The sequence below is a fragment of the Anarrhichthys ocellatus genome, unplaced genomic scaffold, assembly GCF_004355925.1.
Source record: "Anarrhichthys ocellatus isolate YVR2014 unplaced genomic scaffold, GSC_Weel_1.0 scaffold3, whole genome shotgun sequence".
NCBI lineage: Eukaryota > Metazoa > Chordata > Actinopteri > Perciformes > Anarhichadidae > Anarrhichthys > Anarrhichthys ocellatus.
The window spans coordinates 15,897,471-15,925,425 of record NW_022280033.1 but is presented as its reverse complement, the minus strand read 5'-3'; the positions used below and the strand labels follow the sequence as shown (position 1 = coordinate 15,925,425).

General features: G+C 43.8%; 2 protein-coding genes across 9 annotated transcripts; one reads left to right on the top strand and one right to left on the bottom strand.

Moving 5' to 3' along the window:
• Positions 1–212: 212 nt before the first annotated feature.
• smoc2 (SPARC related modular calcium binding 2) lies at positions 213–22,855 on the bottom strand. Of its 8 annotated transcripts, none has more exons than XM_031878800.1 (14): positions 21,358–22,855; positions 15,771–15,933; positions 15,393–15,473; positions 13,511–13,617; positions 13,172–13,271; positions 12,294–12,338; positions 10,044–10,124; positions 8,807–8,881; positions 6,906–7,113; positions 5,928–6,010; positions 1,792–1,891; positions 1,377–1,624; positions 930–967; positions 213–742 (listed from the first exon to the last, which is right to left on the bottom strand). In XM_031878800.1, exons 1-14 carry the CDS (start codon positions 21,430–21,432, stop codon positions 719–721), a joined length of 1,428 nt encoding a protein of 475 aa, XP_031734660.1. In that variant the 5' UTR covers positions 21,433–22,855; the 3' UTR covers positions 213–718. The 8 variants fall into 8 exon arrangements, with proteins under 8 accessions (XP_031734660.1, XP_031734669.1, XP_031734687.1 ...); XM_031878809.1 differs by having other exon boundaries at positions 6,927–7,113; XM_031878827.1 differs by having other exon boundaries at positions 10,044–10,091; positions 12,303–12,338.
• An 83-nt stretch (positions 22,856–22,938) lies between these two features.
• On the top strand, positions 22,939–27,784 carry eif3s6ip (eukaryotic translation initiation factor 3, subunit 6 interacting protein). The gene is made up of 15 exons (XM_031878787.1): positions 22,939–23,088; positions 23,411–23,471; positions 23,553–23,763; positions 23,891–23,970; positions 24,290–24,351; positions 24,461–24,530; positions 24,634–24,707; positions 25,024–25,195; positions 25,475–25,629; positions 25,817–25,987; positions 26,110–26,243; positions 26,467–26,640; positions 26,919–27,108; positions 27,305–27,385; positions 27,583–27,784. Exons 1-15 carry the CDS (start codon positions 23,065–23,067, stop codon positions 27,667–27,669), a joined length of 1,746 nt encoding a protein of 581 aa, XP_031734647.1. The 5' UTR covers positions 22,939–23,064; the 3' UTR covers positions 27,670–27,784.
• Positions 27,785–27,955: the final 171 nt, after the last annotated feature.

Sequence of the window (27,955 nt, the reverse complement as noted above, 5' to 3'; positions counted from 1 at the left end):
ATGTATGACTAATACTTGGCTCATAAAGACTGTGTCAACAAGGTGTTTTATTGAAGACAGCAAGAAAACACTAAATGGCAAAGACATTACAAGATTTATATAAGGAGAAGGAAAACATGGAAGACTAATTGGATTGGAGAGAAACAAAGGAATTTGCTGACCCAATTAACTTTTGACACATTAAGACCGGCAGAACCACAGAGAACCAAATGTATAAAAGAGGTCTTTATTTCTAATAAACATGGATACACGTGAACATGTAGGACGTTTTTATGCTGCATGTTTAAAACATTCTTGCAAACTGCTGTACAAAGCACAAGAAGAAATGATATAGGTCAGTACATGAGAGATGGTCTAAGTTATTGTAGCAAACTATCCATATATCCGCTTTACCATCATCAACGTGAGGAGAAAAGTACAGTGAGGGAAGGGGCACAAAAGCAACATCGAACATGAAAACATGACAACTTTGAAAAGTATACTTTTTAGACACACAAAGGACACATACATTGTATGTGTTAAATATTTTTTGTTTGTCAGGACATAAAAAGCTAACTACATCATTCACAGATTCAGCAGTCTGTTTAAATACCTTATTTCTACAAAGTGAATTTACATTTCTTTTTTTAAAGTACAAAGTGCAAATACTATGGTTTCCGTTATTGCCGATTGTTGAGGGCAGATTCTCCATGCGGGAGGGGAAATCTCAAATGCTGGCTTAGCCCTGCTTCTTTGAGGGATTCTGGGGAGAGAAAATTTAAGTGACATCAGTTTGACACATGCCCTTGATACTTTGCAAGTTTTATTTAGTGACTTTATATTCACAGTATACTCAGTCACCACAAACAGAGATAAAACAATATTACAGTCAGACTGTAGATGTGCCTCCAGTTTAGCAGCCACTAGTATTGGAGGAGTGGTTTACTTACTAGTTTACTGGAAGATAAACCCTCTCCTGGTTTGGCCCCTGTGAAACAAAAAGTGATAGAAATCTCAACAACCATAATATGTGAAATACAGCAGGTCAGTTGAAGCACCTCCTGAAATTCTTAGTAATTTTTGAAACAATTGGTCCTTGATTTGAAACATATGTAAACAAGAGCAGACTTCCTGTTTCAACTTCCCTACCAATGTTGCCAGCTGAAGTGACAACTATTGGTATTAGCTGTAGTTAGATACCCTAATTATGGTTAGCTCCATCAGTTGGTTAAAAACTATCCCTGGACTTTTCAGAGTAATTCTGGCAACGATGCAAGAATGACTGAATTTTTGGTTTTGAAAGGTGATACACTGCACGGCAAATTGTTAAACATCATGTAGCTCTGATTCTAATTCACCCTCTGACTGCCATGATCGTGTTGTGTTGTTCAGCTCACCCTCTTCTTTGATCACCCCGAGGCAACCCATCAGCTCCTGCAGAGACAGCGCCTTGTCGTTGCTGATGTCGCAGTACTCCACAAACTTCTTCACACACTTCTTTGGCTTGGATTTCTTGCGCAGGAAGCGTTTGAAAGGCTTGATCTCCTTCTTTCCAATGTCCCCACTGGAGTTTTTGTCCAGCTGACTGAAATACCAGTGGACCACCCTCTCCTCCAGGGTGTGGCTGGGGTCGGGCTCAGCCATCCTAAATGACAGATATCAGTTCATGAGCTAATAATCGCCCTTCCATCACTTCATCCAACTGTTTAAATATATAATGTCAATGCTGTGCCTTTTTTTAGGTGAATGACTGAACCCACTGATGTTCATCAATAAGCGTAAGATGAGTAAATTCACTTCCGAATGTCATACCTTCCGGCGGATGCAGGATCTGTGACGGCGTGCACCATGTCTGTTGACAGAGCGTCAAGAACACTTGTCAGGAACTCGGTTTTCTTTGCCCCAGGACAGCCTGGAAAATAAACCACAAATACCTGAATGAGTGTGTGTGAGCATGCATTATGGTTCATATGGAAGTAAGTGTACGTATATATGTGTCAGCGAACACAGAAAAATGATCCCCCAGTCAACAGCATTAAATGTGGAATGCTGCTGTCATAGGTGGCCTAATAAATGTCATCTTGCAGGCTGCGTAGCACATAAAGACGGCAGAGGAAGAAAATAAACCCAAACGTTACTCTCACAGTTGTCTTTTACTCGGTCTCATAAAGTGTCAGACCTCCCCTCATCTGGAGGAGGAAGAGGGGACCTGCCATTCATGCTGGAGGCCCCTGAGTGGTTTTGACCGCTGGAGCACAGAAGACATTACTGAACATTGTATGTGTGGACAAGAGGCTCCATACAGTACCTGAGACTCACCTGAGACATCAAGGAGACCAAATACAGTCCTGACAGACACACTGCTACTTAGGATTTGACAGGGATGTCTGATTTAAAAAGGTATGCATCCAGAGGCACAACTCAACACTTTGACTTCAGTGTGTGATGGAATTTCTATTTGAAATGTCAACCAGAGAAGAGGCTGATTTAATTGGACAATAAACCTATCAAAAAGGTAAAATGTATTATTAACTACCCAACTAAAACCGACAGAGAAGCATTATTACATAGAGAATGACGGGAGAAGAATTAAAATGGAGGGACAACTGTGGTGGAATGACCCTGATGATAGTAATTGTCTGTTTGGCCATATAGTTTTAAGAGTGAGGAGGACAGAGTGGCTCTGGAAGAGCTGAAGGCTACGCAGGCCTGAGAGATTCCTGGATTCCTCTCCAGACTCTTCTCTGCTTTCTCACAGTCCGGCTTCCCTCTTGCTATTCTGCCTGTGGAGAGGAAGAAATTCTCCACAGTGTGCTACACCTTTTATGACCCATGGCCTGCGGGGCCAGATTCTCCTGTGTTGGAGATAATAGCATGCTTTGCTCCTCTCCAACAGGTGGCGACCAGCATCGGCGTAAACAGCCAGCACCCAGCCTCCACTCCACCTTTCCCAAGTGGCGCAGGTCTTCAGCAGCCTGCACCGAGCCAGAGGTTGAAACATTCACATGTCCAAACGCTTCCACAGCTTCCTTTACATGCTGAACAGCACTCGACTTTTAGTAGGCCTTCCCTTGCCCAGTAAAATATCTGACCCACCTGTTAATGGCCAAACTGGTGCCTTGTGGAGCCTCTTGTGGTAATTTAGTCTAGACAGCCATACAATTGCACCCTCTGAAGGCAAAGTGATTTTATGTGGCTTCTGGCTGAAGGGAGATTTGTGGGATGCAGTTGGACTTGTTTGAGGTTTAGTGTTTTTCATGGAGAGCGCACACGTCCTCTCCGTAATGCGGCAGGAATCTGAGCATGTCTGTTGTTCATTCAAATGGGAAGCCATCAGGTAATGCTCCAGTCCCTTCCTCTTGGCAGCAGAGGTTTTCCTGGTGGGGTGGGACAGATCAGCTTCTGTCTGTCTGGACAATATTTAGCTGAGGGGCCGGACACAAATGTTCCTGCTGTCATTTAAAGGAAATTGAGTCTGGCCATTTTCCGTTCAGTTCGTGGCTGCAGCAGAAAATGACTGCTGTCTTATTCCTTAATGATCATAATCATGTAATGCCCAGTTTGACAGATGCAGGATGGAATCAAGTTGTGAAAATTCTCAAATTCTCATTTTTTTCTTATTGAAAAGCTAAGATCTGCACCACTATTCATACACCTCTATATATCTGCTGTCTGTAAAAAGTTGGCCAGTAAGTGCATGTTTGCATGTGTGCCCGTATGCTACTGTCAATAAGACGCTGTGTTTTTCTATGGAGCCACATGGGGCAGAGCCCTGTCAGCACTCACAGCCGCAGCTCCCAATGGCTGCCCCAATGCTATCCCATGATACCGCTCTGGGGAGGAAGCTTGCCAAATGCTTCGCTTTCCTCTCTTGCCTCTTTCAGGGCAAAGTTCTCCTTTCTCGCATCTCGCCCCATAAACCTCTCAACACCAGCGCTTCAACAGCAAATGGGCTGCAGCAACGTGAAGGCAACATTTATAATTATCGCTGGTTCATACAGTAACACCGTTTACAGCCGTTGACGCAACTGCTCATAAAGAAAACAAGATGCTGTGGTTTTTTTTTGCCTGTGTGTATTGTATAATGGGAGACCTGGCTGATACGGTGCAGGTTTTTTTTTACACATATAGAATGAAGTCTGTGTACTCCTGTGTTAGGCGTTTGCATGGCTGAATACGTATATGGTTTTCTGTCCTACCACTGTGTGTTAAGGAGGTGTTTGGGTGGGGTTGAGGTCTTTCTCATGGGATGGTTGTGGCCGTTTTCCACCCTATCGCCACTTGACACTTTCCGCAGATACACACTGTTATTATTCCTGCTCAATATCTTAGCAATAATGTACCACCAGTGCCGCTGGCAAAGATGAGTAACATTTGTTGGTCCCAGGAGCATTCATCTGTTACTGTTTATCTCACTGTTTAATACACACTGTACAAGAGTACTTGATGGCAGAGCAGAGACCGAGCGTTGCTCTGCTGCTAAATGCAGCACCTGCGAGCAGAGAGCACAGCTCTGGCCCGGCACACTGTTACATAAACAGTTGTGGATGGGATGGGAACAGTGGTAGCTCTGTTCATTTGCTGGAGGATTATTAACATGTTTACCAAACCACCAAAAAACAGAAACTTCGCCAAGCACCTTTCAGCCTTAAACTGTGATTTATTTGGTTGTACGCAGCACCTGACAACTATAACTCTACTTTGCCTATCGTTGGTTTTATGAGAGGGACAAGTCATGCAATTACTGATAAAAATTCACTAGTATTTATAAATGTGATGAAAACAAATGTCAATGTCCTCCATCTACTGCATTGCAACTGTCTATGGTAAGTAGAATATGAAGGTTAAAACTGGAAGCAGCTCAGCAAAATGAAGGACATCTCTAACAGTTTGGGAAACAGTTTTAACTTTTTTTTCATGTTAAAATAAACGCTTTAGGTAATGGCAATCAGCTAAACCTGCTCAAAATAGGTTTAATCACTCATGTTTTGGGATTCAATTGTAAAAGTGCCTATGATTCTGTATCTCTGCAATTAGGTCAGTAGGTGGAATGATGGATATAAAACAAGACCAAAAAGTTGTAATAAAAAAAAGAAGCTATTTCCCTTAAAGAGTGCTACAACTTGAAACATCTTGATACATATTCAAGATGTTTTATTAACATATCAATATATCTCCTAGTTCTAGAATAACCAGATTTATTGGTTTCTTTGGGAAAACTGGATTCCAGACAGCGTTCCTACCTGTAAGAGCCATAGCATCACCAACAAGTCCTTCAAATTAAACATCCAACCACCCCAACCCAACCTCCTCCTTTGTCACTTGAATGTAAACAGGCATAGTCATTTTAGCATCTTTAGCTCTATCCATTAGTAAATACCACTCAAATATATCACAATCTAAACTCTGGAGTTTGAAAGTGTCAAATTCGGATCAGCAAATATTTACCCAACACAGCAAACACAAGCTCACCTGTACCTAAGCCCACCCCATGACCGCAACCCCCGAACTCCTTCTCCCACTCTCAATTTAGTTATCTACGCTGTTGTCAGTCTTTCTATCACTATCTCTGGCATCCTACTATCCACTATCTCTACCTCTCCCGCCTGCTGTTTCTCCTCCATGCTATCATCCCACTATCCTCCATCTCCCATGTCAGCTGAAGATTAATCCTCAACCCGATCTGTCTCTGTCTCCTTGCTTATTGACCATCGAGGGGCTGTTTCTGGCAATCCTCAACTCTTTATCAAGCATTTCTTTGACCAACAGTGCTATTGATGTCAACAAACACACACACACACACACACACACACACACACACACACACACACACAGTTATCACAACCTTAGAAGCACGGCAACAGTTGCAGGCTGACTGCTGAAGAACTTCACCATGTGGTCTGAACAAAGAGGAAAAACAAGACTGAGTTCAGTCTTTAGAGACCTACCTTGGAGATGTCTGCTTCTATAATGGTCCTTAGGTTTAGTTGGGTGGGCCCTGGCATTGCCGTCACACTTTGGCTGTTCATACCTGCGACAAAGAATAGACAACATGAGAAAAAGCCAATTCATTCAAGGTGAAATGGATAAAAGGGATTGTTGATTACAGTAAAACTTTCCCCATTGTAGAATCAGAGAGATGTTTTCCAATTACCTGTACAGTTAAATCTCAGGGATTCAAATAATTGTTTTGTGGTAAACTAGAGGCTCTGAATCACATCCAGAAAGACGGGAAGGATTTGGGGCTGGTATGAGGACACGGGGGGGAGGGAGAGTGAGAAAGAGAGATAGATGGAGAGAGGCAGACAGGGAGCGTGGGACACAAGGAAGCTTTCACGGTGTCCCTTGGCAAACCGGCAGAGCCCCGATTGCTGCTGCGCGACTGGGCCAAAAGCTGATCTGGGACAAGGAGAGAGTAGGGGGGAAATCCACGCTTCCATATGTGTACTAATGTGGTGTCTGGCACTCTGCCTGAAGCCTTGTTAATCTGATCCCCAGCCTTGCTGCTCAATAAGAGTGTACCAGTGCCCCACTCTGCCAGTCTGACTGACCCCTGACCTGCCGCTCAGCAGACCACTGACTTACTCTGCGTCATCCTCAATCGAGATGTATATCTGTCTGCTTATGTGCATTTTTGAGTCTCAAATAGAGAAGTTACTTTCAGTTGCTTTATTTCTTAGAATTTCTTCTAAATAGAGACTCTTCTATAACGTTTGCATGATTGTTAGACTTGCAGGAAAGATAATGCTCAATTGTTCTAAAACATTTTAACCAACACAGGTCACAGTTGGTCAGCCTCTCTATCAATTGGCCACTCTGCTGTGTTAGGGTTGCTACTGATCACTTACCTGCTTTGTGTAACAACTGTCTGATGTGATTGCCACAAAGAACCGAATAATAAATTCCAAGAATTAAGGTGAAAGTACCATAGGTGAGGTCTCTCCCACCTGGTGGAGGTCCCAGGTATGGGCCGTCCCGTGTCCACCAGCACACACCAGCAGTAACCGGTGGAGGGGTGGCATTGGACTGGCTTGTAAAGTCCTCCTTGGGCACAGTCTGGTACAAATACGGCATCGTTCTTGTGCTGCCTCGCCTCCTCCTGGGCCGACTGCTGCTCCTGGTCACATGATGAGGCTGGGAAGATGGGTCAGAGGTTATACAGGAATCAGTGGAGGCGTGGATTGGTCACATAAACACATGCCGCCTACAAAGACTATTGCATTTAGCTAGGTGGTCCAGGTTGTGTGACTTGGCAAATACACACCCCAGACACACGCACATACACACACACACACACACACACACACACACACACACACACACACACACTTGACGTTGAAGAAGAGAGTTTGTTTAAAGTTAAGAATCACTCCTAATCAGATCTGGCACACATTTTGGATTTATCTAACATGAAGTATGTTTGAATTAATTTCTATATATAAGCCAAATGCATGTAGTGCTCTCTCATTACACTCTAAGCATTGCAAAGACATCCCTGAAGAAGAAGAGGAGGTTGAAGCGCTGGAGAAGACAAAGCGGTGGAGGATGAGTGCTCAGAGACAGTGTGTGTAGACTGTTATATCAGCCCCCCGTGGCACTGTTTACGGACATTAACGGGCTAATGACTAAGTACAGCTCCCTATGCCCCAAGTTAAGTAAATATTTGGACACTCAACTGCCCTCTGTGGATGTGTGTGACAGACAGAGAAACAGACAAGACAAAAGCAGAACAGTGGTCATTCGGGCGTTCGCCTTCACATGCTCACACACACACACACACACACACACACACACACACACACACACACACACACACACACACACACACTGAAACACTACTGTAAAGAACCAGGGATCTATATGTTTAAAATTCCAGGGGAAAAATGCGATGCTTTGTGATCCTGTGTTTTATCCGTACACACAGAGAATGGAGCAGCTTCGATGGGTGAGAGGGGTTTTGCAGAGCCTCAGCAGGATCTAATCAGACTTGTTTCTGTGCAGCAGCCTCCTTCTCTGTAATGCTACTCTCCAACGGAGATTTGAGCATTAAACTACGGGATGAAAGTAGAGCTCTTCTGGCCATGAGGACTTTCAGCACCAATCTCTCCCTCTCTTCGCTACTCGCCTTAAGGCTCGGAAGCTACTGCGGGATTATGGATATCCCTTTTCTTTGTTTATTTTCATTAGAGATCTTTACCCACACAAAAGAGACCAAATGAAATGCCTCCCCGCTTTCTCAACCGACTCTCTCTTCGCTCCAGTTCCTCCGTATGGGCTCTCTTTGGTGGGGCGGGTGGGGTTTTTTTTTCACCCAAATACCCCAAAGAGCACATGGTAATCAAAACCATCAATGCTGCATTTCTCAGGCTTTTTTTATTGGCTGTAAATTATGATAATGGGATTCACACACAAATGCACAAAGGGTTCTCATCCCGAGGCGGGGCTCAAAGTAGTATTGTTTTATGCAGAAAGCAACATATTTCCCCAAAGAGACAATTGATCTTTACAGTAAAATAAACGTGTATGCGTGGAAGAGGAGACCAGAACGGACCAGCCTGAAGAATAGGAGATTCTGTGTTTGTGCCATGTGCTGATAATTACAGATACGTTGCAACGCGAAGAACCACAAAGAAGCAGATCCTCAAAGCCTGACGCACTCCAACACCAAGACGTATTGGTTTCACAACCCACCATCTGTCCTTAAAAGACAGGAACAGCCTCAAACCATGATTGCTCACACAAGTAGGAAAAACACAGTGCGTGCTTTTAGTTGAGGTTTGCAAACACCCGATCGCCGTCATTAAAGATGAAGTGGTTTGAAACTCACATGGTGCTCTGGTTCTGTTGTTCTGTCGGCTGCGAACCTGCTCCGTCCACAGAGTGGGGTACTGGGAAACGATGTCTGAAAGAAACCACCAAGACAGTTTTATTAGCTTCAATCGAAAACACACTTGTATATCATCTGTGCCAAACCTGGTGGTTCCAAAACTCACAGACCATAAAATGCACATCAAGGTTATCGTATCTCAAACTCCTGGAGAGGAGGTGCAAGGTCAATTGTATATGACAGCTGTGACCAGAAATATAGCAGCAAAAAGGTAAGCTATAACTGTGAGTCTCCCACTGTCTTATCAAATGATCACATAAACGTAAAATCATAAAACACGACTTCCTTTACAATATAAAAGGCCAATAAATGTGCTCAAATACAACTACTGTCTGCTTCCCATTCACATAAATGGATTATCTTTATTGAACTAGAAATGGAGGAAGTCTTTAAATGATATCACAATATAAAAACACTGTCATGTCATGCACTGATGCAAATACTTAAAAGTGTCAAAAGCAAAAGTAATAATTAGCAGATTTACCCCTTTCAGATGTTTATTTGTATTATTTGTTATATTATATGTTAATCTGTACTATTCTATTGAATTATTAGAAGCATGTTAATGTTGCAGCTGCTCCAACTGGAGCTGACATTAACTTCCTTATATGGGGTTGGGTAATTTCATGTATGTAAAGCAGCCACTAACTACAGCTGTCAGCTAATCTAGTCGAGTAAACAGTACAATATTTGCCTCCAAAATGTAGTTGAAAAGTAAATTAGATTACAAAGAATACCTAAAGTTAAGTGCAATACCTCAAAAGTGTACTTATAGTACTATAGTACATGTACTTCTGAAAGAAGAAATACCACATCTATCTTATTCTACAAATGAAAAATGAAATTGCTGAAACCTTGCTGAAATCAACATTCAGGCGCTTTGCTGTGAGATCACTTGATCTGGTAGGACCAGCTTATAGAGCTTTAAGAGCAAAAACACAACTCATGGTGAAATTGCTCTTTTAGTTTTGCTTTATATTTTCATCAAACATTGTACATCGGATCTATTTAAAAATGTTTCACTATCCCATTTTCCTTAATGACCTCTTTGAAGCATGATGCTGTAACTGTCTGGTGTGCAGGTTCCCTCTCCCTTTTAAGGATGTCACTCAGTGGTGGTAAACACAGGCGCAGCAACAAGCGCTTTTTACTCACAGTCTAACGTATAAGAACTCACCTTCTTCCTCACCAGCAGGCTGTGGGTCCACCACTAGGCCAGTCTCATCTGCATTTAGAATGGAGAATATTTGCAAGGAGACTACAATTACGAGAGTAAGCAAAAGAACACTTAATGTGAGATTTGCACGTTGCCCGGATAAAAATGGTGGAGGCAGAAGTGAGAGGTTAGGAGAATGAGAGAGAGAGAGAAATACGGTGTGTGTGTGTGTGTGTGTGTGTGTGTGTGTGTGTGTTGAAAGCGGAAAGAGGTGTCTTACAGTGAGAGAGGAGGAAAACAGAAGTATAGTGGTCATTTATTCCCATGGTTTCACTTCATGCAACAAGGGAGATCATTATGCTATGGAGGACAGACTGAGGTCAGTTAAAATGAATGAGGAGAAGATGAGGACCAGTGGTCCCTGATGCTCTTCTCCATCCTTCCATTGCCTGCATTTGAGTCATGAGAGCTGCGTGAAGGTGGGAGAGACACAAGAGGTGAAGAATGCAGTAGCCAAGTCTGAGACAAACCAGTTAACAGTGGGAGAATCAAGCTCAGTGTTTGTTTGGACTGCGTTTGTTTGATTTGCTGTATAGGGGGGAGACAGGGATGGAGGTCTTGAGTCGCTTTGGGTAAAACCACGGCTGTAGGTGTGGTTAACCTCAGTGTAGGTCATTCATTCTGCTCAAAGTAAAGCTCTGTTAATGCATGAGTCAGGGCATCTCTAATGGGTGGCTCCAAAAACACGGATTTAGTTTAAACTTCTTTTCTTTAATAATAAATTCTCCATTGCAAAATCAGGATTTTACATTTAATGCACGTTTGTTATGCCAGCCATTCATCTTCTCAAGCATGCTCGGTGGATAAAAATACATACAGTGCGACTAAGGCAGACATGTTATTACTCTGCTCACTTAACGGATGGAAATGCCATTTCAAAAAGTGTATTTATGATTGGGATTTACGATAAACCACTAATGACCAATCTATACTTTGCGGCCATTTACATGACTGTAACACCTCTTTTAGCATCTGCCAGGAAAACCCCATGCTATCTGTGGTCATACGGCATTAGTTTAACTGCTGTTTGTCAGTCGTCAGCTGCATATGAATTTCTCAAGCACCAAAAATGGGTTTAGGGTAAAGCGTTTGGTGTTTAACATTACCAATATTCAGATAATAAAAGTGCAGAAATGGCTGCTTAGGTAGTGATGGGCTTCTGCTGAATCAAAATATTGATGCAATCACTGCTATTTTCAGTGCTGGCACACCACAAATCTATAGTTTATTCTGCTTTTCACCACCCTGTTTATCCGACCAGTTCAGATGGAACCACAACCACCCCTTCACCTCCTTCCCCTCTCTCACCATCCCTCCTCCTCTCTCAAATTTTGCATTCCCACTTGATCTATGTGTAATGAGTTGGCTCAGACAGACACTATACCCAAGACTGTTTACAGAGAGGCGCAGACGTAAATGTCACACTGACAGGAATAACCCATGTGACAAACACAAGTGGACGCTTATGAACTTTCTCTCTCTCTCTCACACACACACACACTTATGCATGCCAACAAACACACATAGACAATCAAATAAGGAATCAACCCAAATTACACTTTTTCTGTGTGAGCCTTTAAATCACAACAGTTAAACAAATCATCTCTTACAAGATGAGAATAAGATATACAGTGTCTGGAGTGGAGCCGGAGGGGAACTTGGTGGTTCTATATCTGGAAGAGGGTAGATGTTGATGAGAGACAGAGTGAAACTAGGGTGGAAGATAAAGTGTGAACATTTCCTTGTATCTTATGACACTGTTGCTGAAAAGGAACCAAGACCAAGCGAGAACAAGTTAGAGAAGGAGAATGATGAGTCAGTTTTCCTTCATTCTGGCTGCTCCCTGGCCGTTTGGCTGCCTGGTTAAGGACAGCAGGCGGTTATAGGAACTGTAGCTGCTGGTGGTGGGCATTAAAGCTCACCACAGCCTCTCTCCTTAGACGTGTTACTCAGTAACAGACTGCTGTTGTATCAGCCTTCAGGCTGCTCTCAAATTGACAAAATATTAGAAAGGCAAGCCTTAACAGGCGACCCACCCTGCACATCTCCAACACAGATGTAGGCAAACAGACAGACACAAATGAATACAAACTTGCATGTACATGCATGCTTAGATAGGTACACACATGGATAAACACGAACGCATGCATGCACACATAAAGGAGCCAATGTGCCTCTGAGAATTATTTTTTTCTTGAATTAAAGTCTCACCTGCTTTACCTGGCTCTCTTGTAGTAGCTCTCTCTTGTTTTGAACCTGAAAAGCAACATGTTCAAATTAGTTGAAAATGCACGACCACAAACCTTAATGATAAAAAAAATGTATAAATCTTCAGCATACACTTAGCATCATTTTGGCCTTATTCGCCACCAGACGTGAACAAGGGGTGAATTGCAACTCTTTACTAAATTTCATTTTCAAACGTTATTCTTTGATTTAAAGTGGCTCCAATCACTTGCATGTTGATTGAGATGTATTTTATGACATTTCTACACTTCATATACACAACAATGATTAAGTAGCTGGCAGTTACAGTACAACTGCTGCCGCTACTTCTGGATCTTTCTCACTGCTGGGACGGCAGCAACTTCCGAGGCAACCCGACGGAGACACACAGGGAGGACATGTGGCATTGGTTATTTGATTGTTTGGCAGACGCTTTCCTCCGAGAACACATTCCTTACAGTTTAACTTTGTTGCCCAACTCTGCAGTAGGGATTTTCTACAAGGCTTATTTACACACACAGCCCAAAGCCTTGAGCAACGCTCAGGCCTCGGGTGGTACTCAAACCCCGTGGCCATCAGTCCAGTCCCTGCCTACTTTCCCAAAGGACTGAATATTACACCCCCTACAAACAGAGAATGTCATGCTTTGCTGTGTTGAATTCGATTTCTCATCATTGCTTCACAAAGTTACAGAAACCGCATTCCTGTACAAATTCTATTTTCTTTTTTGTATGTCATACATCGGGCTTATTACAAAACGACATGCCTGTTCTGGTTTACTGAACTGCAAATACAGTATGCATAACTGTACATGTCATCCTTAGCTGCCCTTTTATAAGACAGGTTGATGGGGTTTTACCCACCTTGGCATCGAGGTTTTTTATTGGCCACTGCTGAGCCGCTGATGGGTCGACCGTTTGGGGTGACACACCAACAGTATCCAGTGTAGCTGTGGCACTGAACCTGTAATCAGAGCAGCATGTAAACACAAAGCCAGCACAAGCTAAAAAAAAACACCTAATATGGCTTCTGTAAGAAGGAACTGTGAAGGAACAGTGTTAAAAACCCATTCATTAAATTCATGCAGCAGAAAAGAGCAATTCTTGCAAAAAAGTGGAAGCGTAAGATTTACTCCTTTCTACTCGGGCCTCCCTAGCCCTCATATTCAAAACAAGTATTATTTATGTTGCGTTTTTTGTTACCTCGCTATATGTGCCATCAGGGTTGCATACAGGCACAAAGACCTGTGGGAAGAGCTTCTTAGCCTGCTGCTCTGTGTACTTCTTCTCTGCTACACATCTGGATGTATCTGAGGAGCACCACAAATCACGAGAATCACTACACATCACAGAGTCCCGGGATTCAACCCACAGCTCAACTATTTTCTTTTGCTGCACAACAACGAAACCAACATGCTTAAAAGAAAAGTCAGCAGCAAAAGATGTTGAATCTCACAGATGATGAAGAATGAAAGACAAATGCAGAGAAAGTGGAGAGACAGAGGGGAAACTATTCAAAACATTTCGGAAGTGACAGATACTTGTGTGGCTGGGAATAGAACCAACACCCCCGGTCTTATTAAGAGCAAGCCTGCACAGCGCCTGGTGGTAAAGCCATTACTGAGCGAGGCAGCTCGTGCTGCTCCTGTAGAACATTCCAGTCACCAAAGAAAAGGGCTGATGCACAGGGAAAACCTGACCCTTCCTTAATGTCTCAGAGTCTGTCGAACTCTCCTCTAAAACCTCGATCGTCTCCTCAGTTCAGCCCAAGCTGTCTTAACTATTTGTCGATATATAAATGTGGGTCAGCAACTTTTCACCTATGTGCACCACAAGTCTTTTCACATCTCTCTGTCGGAGCCATGGCCCATCCTGTCATTCCACAGCTGCTTCATCTCACCTGGCCAACAGCAGCAGCTGTGCAAACTCTCAGGAAATGTTGGGCAGCGATGGGTTTGATGGTAATTTGGAGCGACATGTTAGCTGCCGTGCAGTGCCCGACTGCCTGGCAGGTTCAAATCACATTAAAGTAATGACTCATGCTAAGTTTAAAAACGTTAACCAGATTGGTCAGGAGGCTGCATGTCGCTGGCATGGCTTACAGTAGATTGTCCATTAGACACATGCAGGGAAATGTGCAATGGTTTCTCTCAGTCTAGTGTGTGTGTGTGTGTGTGTGTGTGTGTGTGTGTGTGTGTGTGGGGGTGTATCTCTGGTGAGGAGAGGGGGCAAGACGCTGGATGTTCTGGATGGAGGAAAGCAGCAAGTGAGGAGCTCTAAAATTAGCTCCAGTGGAAAAACCCAAAACCATCGTCCTTCTCCAGGGGGCTCCGACCAAAAAGCTTACTGGAAAAAATGACAGGACACTTGAATCATCTGAGCACAGAGATAGAAAACAAATGTGGTGCCAGTCTCACCATCTTGAAACACAATCCCATCTCTGTGCTTTTAGGCCAGAGCGGCCCTCTGGTTTATTTCGGCTGCTGACTCGGCTGCTGCTGCTGCTGTGTCTTTCTAACCGGCTGTCCAGAAGCAGAGGGGGGTCCGAACTCTAATAGACCCGATGTTATTGACGTATACAATACGACTTTCATGGACTCTTGTCCCTTTCAGCTTCCTAGCTGGAATCCTCTATTCTGTGTCACGGCGCTGTCTGCCACATCCAGATGTCCGCTTAGAGACGTTGCCATAGAGAATCAGAACGGGCATAAGATCGTGGAATGCTTTTCCATCATACGAGACTTCTTTTTAAGCAAATCCTTTCGCTCACACTCCCTGCATTGGTGATCTAATATTGTAATGTGTAAGAATGGGGCATTGTCCCCGGTCTGTAGAGCCATGAACTAGCAGTATAGAGTTATTAGGTTGGGGCGGGGTGAGAGGGTTCGGGACTGCAGCATTGGGGTGTATGGGTGCTTTACTTCCAATGACGACTAACAATGAGGGAGTCTGTGAGCCGCCTGACCTCATTGGCTCTCCTTCCCCTTTTGCTTTTCATCTCAGTCACATACATACAGCTTTACATCTAGTATGATGAAAATGAGACCATTAATTCATGTCAAGAATTTCATTCAAAAGCCCTCACCTCGGCATAATAATTTGATTTCAGAGAGCTGAAGCCATTTCTTATCACTGAGGAAGTTGTTGGTCCAATGATGCTGTATTTCTGTTGTAACAAAGCATGAGGAAATAAACAAAACTAATTCCCACTTTAAAACTAATTAATTTAGTATTTTGACAAATGAACGTACATTTCCTTTAAAAAGGTGTGAAATTTGGAAACCAGTCACTCTGAAACTGAACCACCCCCACCCACTCACAATGTGTCAACCCCACTCGCCCTCCCAGCACTCAAAGAATCAATTATGCTGAAATGAATTTAACCCACAAGGTTCTACTGTGACCCCCCCCTCTGCGCATTCGAGAGCACCAGGCGGCGCTGAAGCGTGACTCATGACCTGACCTTTGCATGGCCCTCGAATGACCTCCAGCTGGGGGTCGCGGCACTTGGCTCGGAGGAACTCGCAGCGAGACGTGAAGGTCCTGCCGTCGGAGGCGCACAGGGGCTTGCGAGGAGCTCCGCTGCATTCCATGTTGCACTCCTTATCCTGATCCACCCGCAGGAACTACAAAAGTGAGAAAGCAGGAGATAAGCAGAGAAAACATTTGCAAAATTAGAGATTTATTTGGGGAATCAATAACTCTGCACCATAACATTTTATTTTAACAGGTGTAATTCTGGAGGGATTGGTGAAGAAAAAGGTTTGGAGTGTGTGTTGGAGCGAATGTATTTATAAAAACAAGCTACTACACCAACAAGTCAGTGGCAGAACAGGTATCCATTATCAAAGCCATACAAATTGTTAATTCTGTTTCAAAATGTTAATCAGGAGGCTCGTAAGCAAAATGCTTTCATGAATAGACTGGAAAGCACTGATAAACCGTAGAACACACACGGATGACTCAGTGTCACTACAAGCCTGTCAGGGTGCAGCCATGCTTTGTCTTTGTCTACAGGGCTGGAGAAGACTTGACTGACGCTTCCTCTGTGCCAACACCTGCAAGGGTATTCACCTAGAATCGCTCCTGAGGATGTTTTACTCAGCCATGAAAAGAGAAACAAGGACAGAGACTCCTGGCTGAACGCATCGGATCACCTGTGTCAATGCCACCATTGTATCGGTCACCGTGTGTATGAAACCCCCTCGCCGGGCCACACAATGGGAAGGTGGCGGTGGTGAGGGGGGTGGAATCAAGCTGTGACTGCTACAATGAATGAAAAGACAAGTGAATGATAGAGTGGCTGAATAAACTAGATGTCAGGGAGCTTTGTGTTGCTACAGTGTGAGTGTTGGGTTTTCATAAAGTTCGCGTGATTCATCCAGTTCGGTGGAATAATGGCCTGGGTTGAGTGGAAAAAAAACAAACTCCACATCCATGCCTATGCAGGTGCAGTTTTCAGTCAGTCATATCCAAAGATAAATACCTTTCTGAAATCTTTTTGTCTTCTCTTATAATGAAAGTATTTGCACATATGAAACGCAGTCATTTTTCTTTCAGTTTTAGTCTTTACTCGTTATTGTTCAGTTTTCAGTGGATGCACGAATTTCCAAAATCTGTCTGAATGCCCTCTCTGTCAACTATTGACGGCAGACATACAGACGGACAAACTTTCCCTCTTTCTAACACACTAACACACACACACACACACACACACACACACACACACACACTTATCAATCAGTGGCACAAAGCAGAGAATCTAAGCCCTCAGTTAAAGGTAAGCCATAAACATCTGTTACCAGTTATTAAAAGAAAGGGCATGGCAATATAAAGAGCAAGGAGAAAAAAAAACACATCCACAAAGAGGGCGGGACCGATCACCAATAAAAAGAGAATTTGTTGTGTCTGACATCTTACAAATGATGTGAGAGATGAGGTTTGGTGGCAGCTCCCTGCATTCAGACGAGAAGGGCTGCGGGGCTTCATGCACCTGGAAGAGGGTTGGCAGGGAAGGCAGCATCGCCCTGGGCCGGGGGGGAGATACAGCCCAGTCTGTCAACCCTACTCATAAATCTTCCCGGGGGGGAGATCAGGGAGGAGAGGCCCGTTCAAACACATCGGACGAAGAGCCGCGAGGGAGGGAAGATGAGTCTTTTGGATTGAATTAAAAATGATGTGTTGTCATGAGAAGAACTAAAAACGTATCGCGACACTGCAGAGCTGTTTGCTTACAAGAACAGCCGGTGTCCAAGTTTCAACGCTCATCCTTCATCTTTCGAGACAGAAATGTGGAGAGCAATCCCTCTTCCTCCATGGGGGAATTACAGAATATGCATAGTGAGTGCTGTTTTCCACTGGTTAGAGGGAACTAATGAAGTATTGTATTTATTTTGGGCAAAGCAAGACTTACAGTGTAGTCTACAACAGTGAACTAAATATTTGTATTGGGTCCCTTTGGGTGTTTAGAATTCCCCAAAAGGTCCCAAGATAAGTCTGAGGGGTCACAAGCCAAAAGGGTTGGGACAGCTATGCCGTTTTGACACAATTGGGAGGAGTTCTCCATTTTAAGTTTGCTCTTTTCATTTCTTTTAATTCCTGAAGAAACTGCCACTTCATATCACTGACTTCTAGAGGGCACCTGTTACTTGATGGGATCTTGAGAAGAATCACTGTTGTACTTTGTTATGAATTGTTAATATATAATGTTTACAGAACAATACTTGAGAGGGATACTCTAGTTCTCTCTCTACAGCATTGCCCATTTATGAAGTGGGGGTCTAACATCTCCCTGCCCCTCCTTGTTACTGTCCCTGAGTTTCTTGATTGTTTGCGTCATTGCATCTAACTGACCATCTCCTGTCGGTACTCTCCCTCCTTCTCCCTTTGTCCTCCCACATGGACATCCCTCTGCAGCGATGACCTCCTCTCACCCTCTACTCTGTCGCTCACAGCTCACCCCTTCGCATAAAGTCCAGCAGATGTGACAGATTGTTCTCAGGATGCTTTTTGCAACCTTCCAAAGCCCGTAACTGCTCCGATAGTGCCTGAGTGCGTCCAGCCATGCTTGGTGGTGGACCACCAGCCTCGCCACAGCTCATGCTGGCCAGCCCAGTGCTCACACTACACCAGCATTATAAGCATCGGCCCCTGCAAGCCAGCAGACTGACAACCCAAACCGAGTCATTCAGCAGCCCAGCATCCTGCTAGATGTCCACCATACAGCAGAGCGCCAAGTGCCTGCATAGTTTTCGATAGAGCTCCAAGAGCACAGTGTGGAAAAACACAGTTAGCCATGAAATCAGCCACCCATGAAATCAGCCACCCAGATTCACTATCAGACAACCAAGTGTTTATTTCAAAGTCACAGTTGGCCACACTGAAGGAGGAGAACAAATAAGATGTGAAAGCCATTGAGAGGAGGAAGCGCTAGACTGATGGTGTGTTGAGGACCTCCTCCTCCTCCTGTGTCCTCCTAATGGTAGTTAGCTGTCTGCTGCAGATCTCTGTGTGTTTGGCCTGTGGTGATGGATGGGCAAGGCCGAGGCAGAGCCCTGACATTCCCCTGATGTCTCATTCCAGGCTCTTCAAGCCGGCACCGCCATCCTGCTCAGCAATGCGGTGGAGTGTGATGGATGGCCTCCACCTCAGCTACATGCAGCAGAAGCTTCCACCCCAATTTATCACAAAAGAACAGAACACATATTGTGACTTAAATTCATTTATTGCTCAAGTCCTTTTCTTGTGTACTTCCAAGCAGCTGGCTCACACTATCTGTTTTTCGTTTTCTTTATTTTGCTCTTTCCTTTCAGGATTTTTCTTTTTCTTTGCATGATCTCTCTTTGGTAGATGATTTCTGCATCTGCTCAAATAATACAAGAGGTTGGCAAAAGAACAAGAGACAGGCAAGAGAGGGCGAGACTGGCGCAGTGTAAGAGAAACTTATTTCTTTTTTTCTTCAAGACCAACCAGCATACAAATCAAATCCAATTACCTCCCCCTGGCTCTGCAGCATTGTGGGATTGAATGGAGTAGGCAGGAGGCAAGCCTCCAGCAGAGAGCACATTGTAGGCTGATAAGGGCCTTCTGGGCTGGGAGGCCCCCATTTCCAGCGCCCCAAGAGGCCCCTCACACCACGGCCCCGCGGGGTCAATGGGGGCCCCAGCTGAGAGCCGTGGCAAACGTGTTAAATGGCTGGAGTTTCCTGCGTGGATGCTAAGATGCAAAGGGGATCATTAGTTTCCAGCATGGTGGAAAGGGAAGAAAGTGACAGCCTTTAACCAGGCTACTAACTCAATCAAAGGAAAAGGCATTTAATTGCTGTGAAAGATGTTAGAAAGAAAGAGAGGTGGTGTTAAAGGCCACTGATAGTCATGAGACAAAGGAAATCTCTCCGAGCAGGTGCACAATTTGATGAAGGCATAGGGGGCAAAGGAGCCCATATGTTATACTAAAATTGCTTTCTCCAGGTTTGTAAAAGAGGCAGTCGACTTTCTTTGCTCCCTCATCTTTTCACACATGATTTCATACTTCCATAAACCATGGAAAATGTCTGCCTCATGAATAACCTGGGCAAATATCCCATATTCAACTGCCTGTTCGACCTCAAATATGCACAAAATATCACATGGAGACATTTTATTGAAACCAACAATAACCTCTCCTGTGTCATTAATACAATAAGCCATGAGTCACCCACAAAGTCCTGTAAAAGGACAAGTGATCCATGTACTATTCCAATAAAGAAGGTCTTATGAGACACAGTGGCGAGGTTTGACACAGACACAGTTTCCACTGAAACATGTAATGAAATAGAGACTTTGTCATTCTCACCGTCACATTCAGAGCACAGTGGATGCTGTGTCATCTCCAAACACACAGTTGCATCGATGTAACTTTTACATCAACTGCTGGGTAAATTTACTACCCATGACATCTCAAAAAAAGAAACTTTTAAGAAACTCATACTCTGTGTGTTTAAATGTGTGCATCATGGTGAAAATAAGGGGGAGCATCTGCTCAGTACAACACTTCCTCCCACATTCCACGACTCCTTAGTGCCGTCAGGGAGAAAGGATCTCCGCACCTTCACCTGCCGGTTAACGACTCATGGCCATTTGTTTCCAATTGGATATTAAGGCATCCTCACCCGGACCATAAATAACGGTGGTGGGGGAGCAGCTGCCATCAATCTCTAAATCAAGGGGTTAAACCTCTGACACTGTGCACATTCCGCTCTCTATTATTCCTCCTTCAGCGCTGTACCTGCGCTTGATCGTGGACATGAAATCCCCCTCATTTGTCTTCAAAGATGCACCTTCTCCTGCAGTTTAAGGTCAATGGACAGGATGCACTGCTGCTGCTGCTCTGCTGCTGTAAACAAAGCCATGTGCTTTGGTGCAGCAGAGCTTGCAGAGTAGCCTCTGCTGAGCCGCTGGCACAACAGGAGTGAACAGGACAGAGAGGCAGACGAGACGCTAGCAGACACGTAAAGGCAATAAAAGCAAACCACGGTGGTGCTGCTAACAGACCAGTGAACTCCTCACGGGCAAGCCAGCAGCTCTGCCATCTAAGACCCACTGTGAGGAGAGACACCCTGAAACACAGGGACATGGAGTTTACACAACTCATGGAGAACATAGAATCTATTGTTTTAAAAAATCAATCTTAAATTCAGCCTGAATTTCTGCCAGATATGAAACATATTCAAAGAGTAAAAGCCTCTTCATTTGGAGAGAGGGTGTCTAAAATAGGTTGTGACAGTGGGTTAGGCCATAATGCTGTTAAAATTGATTTCAAATGCATCACTATGTTATTAATTGTTTTCAATATAAGTGTTTTGATTATTAAAGGAGAATATAACAAAAAAGACATAAAGGATACTGACTTAAAAAGATCTGTTTCAGAACTACATGACGAAAATAATGGATTTGCTAGACTGTGTCCATTTTACTCAAATTGAAGCACCTTATCCTTCACTTTAAACCTTTCTTTTTTTAAGGTGGATATGAATGAGACGTATTCTGGGAGTTTTAAATGGCTCTTCCTACCGTGAGAGCAGAGAACTTTTGAGCGCGTCCAGCGCACAGCAGACAGAGGAAGACCAGCAGCAGACAGACGCGCATCCTGACGCAGTGTGCAACAAACTCTCCAAATTACGCACGGTCCAAAATTCACTCTGCGTTGCCGGAATTTCACCAAAACACTTCTTTGGAAGAAGTCGAAGACGTTTCAAAATCCAAAGTAGTCCTGGCGAAAAAAAAAATGTCAGTGTTGGGGAGACGGGGTCGTTAGTGTATTTCACTTCGTCTCCTTGGTTTCGTCTGCCAAACCGTTGGTGTAGACACTCTCCTTATTTCTGGCAGTGCGATGAACCCCCCCGTGTCCCTGACCTTTTCCCCTCCCTCGGTGTCTCCTCTCCCTTTTCCCTCTCTCCAATACGACTTCTTTCTCTACACTCCCTCCCTCCACACTTGATTTTGTCGACTAGATCCCTTATCGGATGCAGGCAGTTCCCTAGCCGGTAGGTCGGTAGTTTTAGAGGGAGTCCGTCTGCTGCTGGTAGCTGAGGCAAACAGGTATTCTTTTCAAAAGGTTTTCACCCTTTTTCTTTTCCTTCTCCTTTAAAGCCACAACAAGAAATCCGGTATTCTCGGAGGACCTTGAGATGATATTCCGTTGGCAAAGAAAGGAGGGGATTAGACAGGCTACTGTCTGCTGGGAGGGTCAGCAAGAACAAGAAGCACACAGTCTGCTCATAAACTCTCATCCTGCAGGACTCCCCCTACACACGCGCTCACACACGCGCACACGAGCTTCAAGATACAATTTGGACAACAAAATCCTCTCTTAGTTTATAATAACATTCTCAAAATAAAGTTACACAAAGAGTAGTCTTAGAGATCTATTTAGCAATATACCCATTTGATTGGTTTAAATCACATATTGTACTGAAAGCATGCCAAACTTATCCGAGTTCATATTAAATGGGTGGGTTATAATCAGCATTAAGGCCTGATTTGGAAGGACATGGCCCGTTTATTCTTGATGCTCTTCTCGACTTAACTTTTGTCAAGTTCGTGGCCATCTGAGTCTTCTTGATTCTGGAGAGAGCGGCATCTTGTGACTATAGCGCTACCTAGCGGTGTTCACCAGTAGGTACAAGCTCTCACCATATTGACCCAATATCATCCGTCACATCACCCATTTTTACTTTTACATTATATTCTGCAAGCGGTACTTTATCACGTTGAATACTGCATTGTATTGCGATACTTTCTGGAAACAAGCCGGAACGGAGCCCAATGGATGTTATTAGTTGCAACTGCTATGACAAGTCAAATGTCTTGTTTCGTCAAGCAACCACATCAAGCAATATAAAAATATATAACGTTAGGCCTTGCTTATCTTGCAATGTAGTTATTTTGTGGCAGTTTGGAGGAAATGTAACTTGAATTCCTTATTTGCACAGCAGAAATGAACACGAAATGTTCATGAAAAGAAATGCAATGTTCTCGATAGTGTCCCCCATCATTGTTACCGGTTGAATGATTTTTTTAAAGCGTTCGGGTCCCAAACTAGCAAAAACACTCACCCACAGTGCTTCATTATGTCGTTTTTCATGCGCGTCACAGCTCCTTCTTTCCGCTTCCGGTCTTCTCTCCGTCTCGAGCTGCATGGTGTAGCTGCGTTAGCTAACTGAGCCCATATCGTCGTGTTTCACTCCAGTGTATGAGCTTGGGATAACAACTAGCGTCATGTCATACCAAGAAGAGGAAGAAGTGAGTTCACATTTGTTTCCCTTCAAGGCATTTTAATGCTTTTGTGTTAATAACAATGGCACGCTAGGTAGCGTTAGCTGGCTAGCCAGCTAGCATAACTCCACCGGCATAACAGTAACGTAAGCTTTCGATGAGCCAGCATGATAGTCGTGGTTGTTGTAGCCCTGTTTCTACAGAGGGTGCAACCATAAAATCTCCTTCTCTCTAACGTTATGTAGTTTGTGTGAGGTAGAATATAACGAGTTAGGTAAAGTAAGCTAGCGTAAATGATGACTGTCTAGTTGACATATAGTAACTGTTCTTTAATCACACTTTTTCTCAGTCCTCTGTTCCGGCACAGTACGACCCGTACGCCTACCCAAACGACTGCGACCTGCACACCGGTTAGTATACACACGCCTACTTACCTAAATCTACGAGATCCCCTTTCAGTGTCCACTCCTCACTCTCCCATCTCCCTGCAGGTGACCCCAAAGCAGACCTGGCCTATGAGAGGCAGTATGAGCAGCAGACCTACCAAGTCATCCCAGAGGTGATCAAGAACTTCCTGCAGTATTTCCACAAAACCACCTCTGACTTAATCGACCAGAAGGTTTATGAGCTGCAGTCCAACGGAGTTTCCAGTGAGAGCATTGAGCAGAAGATCTATGAGATCCAGGACGTCTATGAGAACAGGTGAAGTTGACTCTCTGAGAATAAACCTCTTCTTGTTGTGGTGATGTTGTTGCCTCCTCTTCACAGAGACATTAAAGCTGTGTGTGTGTGATGAGCATCTCACCTTTGGTATTGTGTTCCTGTTCAGCTGGAATAAGTTGACCGACCGTTTCTTCAAGAACTCTCCCTGGCCAGAGGCTGAGGCCATTGCCGCACTCGTTGGAAATGGTGAGTTAGGGTTATAGAGTCTTCTGTCCCGTTTTTTGCCTTTGCACAGACACCATAATTACATTTTTCTTTGATTTTTGATTTGGTTCTTAAAATGGGATAAAATAAATGCACATGCAACAATTGTTTTCCACTGATGTCAGCTAAATATGTGTACATGCCGTTGTACAAGCGGCTCAAAGGGCAAGATTCTTAGGTGGTTTTGTTGGTGTGTTTACAGTTGTATAAATTGACTGTCCTCTGTTTTCCAATCACTGAGAAATGAGTTCATCAGCAGTGGGAATGTTTCACGTCATTGTTTTTCTGTTATCTCCCATAGATGCTGTGTTCCTCATCCTCTATAAGGAACTTTACTACAGACACATTTACGCTAAAGTCAGCGTGAGTAACTGCTTAATATAAACACGTATCAATCTCCATTACTGAGCAAAATGTGTGAAAACGTCTCGAGTATTTTGTTGTAAATATTGTTTGTTTTTTCTATCATCAGGGTGGACCGACTTTGGACCAGAGGTTTGAGTCGTACTACAATTACTGCAACCTCTTCAATTACATTCTCAGTAAGTTACCAGAATAGTCATTAACATTTCCACTCACCTGTAGTAATCTGTGTAAAATATCTCCTAATGAAGAACGAGTCATGTGACAATGTTTGTGATTTAGATGCCGATGGCCCCGCCCCCTTGGAGCTGCCAAACCAGTGGCTCTGGGACATCATTGATGAGTTCATCTACCAGGTACAGTGCATTATGTTCTTTTTAAATGTATCCTCAGTTATTCCCTAACAAAAGGACAAGCACGAGTAAGTATCTGATGAAGTAAAAACCAGAAAGTAGTTGCCAATAATTACTGGGGCTGTATTAATGTACAAGGAGTACCATATGTGTGGCATATTAAACATAGCTTTCCCATACTTGTCCATGCTTATTATTTAGTGCTTATTGATATGGCCCATGTGGTTAATGTGTCCTGTGTCACGCCAATCTAATAGCACACATAAAGTATGTTTAAATTCTGTTTACACTGATACAAATGTCACTCTTTCCTCTCCAGTTCCAGTCCTTCAGTCAGTACCGCTGTAAGACGGCCAAAAAGTCAGAGGAGGAGATCGAATTCCTGAGGAACAACCCAAAGATCTGGAACGTCCACAGTGTCCTCAACGTTCTCCACTCCCTGGTGGACAAGAGCAACATTAACCGCCAGCTTGAGATCTACACCAGCGGAGGTATAGAAGACTGTTGTAGATAGTTGTATACGGAAGGAAGCGGGGGTGAAGTATAGCAAACCTCAATGTTTTTACAATGTTGAATTTTTTAAAATGAAGCCCTGGACCGTGTTAAAGTTACTAAAATAAGGCGCAGTTTAGGTTCTCTGTAGCTTTATAGTCCCGTAACACCTTAGTTCTAGTAGTTTGTTGCTTTCCTGTTTAGAGAATAACAAGTCTAATAAAGAGACTGTGTCTTCAGTGTGTTCAGCTAACATGTTATTCGTTGGTGTGCTGCAGGAGACCCAGAGAGTGTGGCTGGAGAATATGGGCGTCACTCCCTGTACAAGATGTTGGGTTACTTCAGCTTGGTGGGGCTCCTGAGGCTTCACTCTCTGCTTGGTGATTATTACCAGGCCATCAAAGTCCTGGAGAACATTGAGCTCAACAAGAAGGTAAACCACCTAATGTAGAGAGCGACACGCTTCACTACTACTAGCCATACAATCCAATATGCCAAGATCTGTATTTATATTGTCTTTTCCTTGTTGACGTATATTTACTTGGTTTCAGGCTGCGTCTTCTTGTTCTTTCTTCTCTCTGGTCCACATCCATGAATCTATTTTGTTTCTTGTCTTTCAGAGTATGTACTCTCGTGTCCCCGAGTGTCAGATCACTACATACTACTATGTGGGTTTTGCCTACCTGATGATGAGGCGCTACCAGGATTCTATTAGAGTATTTGCCAACATCCTGCTCTACATCCAGAGGACGAGAAACATGTTCCAGAGGTCGACGTATAAATATGAGATGGTCAGTGAGAGCAGTGCTTCCTAATTGCATGAGTAATGCACATCTGGTATTTTCATTCATGCCTTCTTTCCAACAGTGTTATAGTTTAAACAGGTGTCATAATACTTGTGTATGTTTTTTAGGTTAACAAACAAAATGAGCAGATGCACGGTCTGCTGGCCATCGCGCTCACCATGTACCCGATGCGCATCGATGAGAGCATCCACACCCAGCTGAGGGAGAAGTACGGAGACAAGATGCTGCGAATGCAGAAAGGGTGAGAGAGAAACTCATCACAGTGTTGGAACAACTGTATTTGAGGTTCAGTGTTTGTCTCATTGTCTTTTTTGATACTTAACTGTTATGTACCGTGAAACTCGTGTACCTCTTTGCTTGTGTGTCTGAGCACTGGGCCGGGAAGTGTAGTATTGGTATTTAAACTCTGGCGCCCGTCACCAACAACGTCTTTATTGACAGAATTGTTCCTTTTTCCACCTCAGAGACCAGCAGGTGTTTGAGGAGCTGTTCAGCTTCGTCTGTCCCAAGTTCCTGTCACCTGTGGTGCCCAACTACGACAACGTCCACCCCAACTACCACAAAGAGCCTTTCCAGCAGCAGCTGAAGGTCTTTGCAGAAGAGGTGCAGCAGCAGGCCCAGCTCTCCACCATCCGCAGGTAGAGCATACCAACTTTGACTGTGTGGTCACATGTGTGGCAGCAACAAGGACCAATAAGCACAAGATAAACAAAGGGGACGTTTGATGTACGCTATGGAGTCGTACCCAGATAAAGACATTTTGGATGCTGTTTTTCTGCTTTGATGTAGGAAATATATTAGTTAAATATATATATAAGTTATTTTTCTCCTGCCGTCTGGCTCCTCAGAAACACTTAATGTCTCTAGAACCTGCTGAGGTTGCACATGTCATCTAAGTCCCGACGTATCCTTGCAGCTTCCTGAAGCTGTACACCACCATGCCGGTAGCCAAGCTGGCAGGATTCCTGGACATGACTGAGCAGGAGTTCCGTATCCAGCTGCTCGTCTTCAAACACAAGATGAAGAACCTGGTGTGGACCAGCGGCGTTTCAGCTCTGGACGGAGAGTTCCAGTCTGCTTCTGAAGTCGACTTTTACATCGACAGGGTGTGTAAAGTCTGTTAAATGAATGTGGTGCCTTTGTTATGAACAGTTTAATGGTGAGATGGATCATAATGAAAAGCACTGTTGCTTTGGTTAAAATGATGTTGGAACTCGTTAGTGGTCCCAGCCGGTCCATAAGCCCCCTGAAATACGAGCTCATTTTTCTAATGAGCTTTTTCTTTGCGACACTTTTCCACAGGACATGATCCACATTGCCGACACTAAAGTTGCTCGTCGGTACGGAGACTTTTTCATCAGACAGATCCACAAGTTTGAGGAGGTGAGTAGTGATGGAATAACGGAGTTGCTATATATATATATATATATATATATATATATATATTGTCACCAATACTGATGTAAAACAATTCTACTCTTCTCGGGATTGGTTCCACAGCTAGCCTTCACTTGAACAGATTAGTTGTAAACAGGACTTCCAGTTTAATCTTGTGTAAACATCTCTCCTCCTTCCTACAGTTGAATAAGACAATGAAAAAGACGCCAACCACCACAAGCACCAGCAGCACCACTGCTACAGTTACTGCTGCACCTCGAGCAGTCTGACGACCCCAGTGACCGAGTTCTCTGCCTCCTCAGTCTTTTGACATCTATTATTGATAACAACTTTTCTATGTAACCTGGCAACAATAAACTGATGGAGTGGTATGCTAAAACTCTTGATTGTTGTCTCTTTATCTGTCAAGTGTTTGCCTTTAACCACCAGATGGCAGTATTTACACTGCCTGATCTGCATGTTGTTAAAGGAAATCCTACATTAAGACATGCAAGCGTGCAATACCTACATTCAGGTTTGTTTGTCATTGAATTGCCAGTGAAGCCGTAGTTCAAA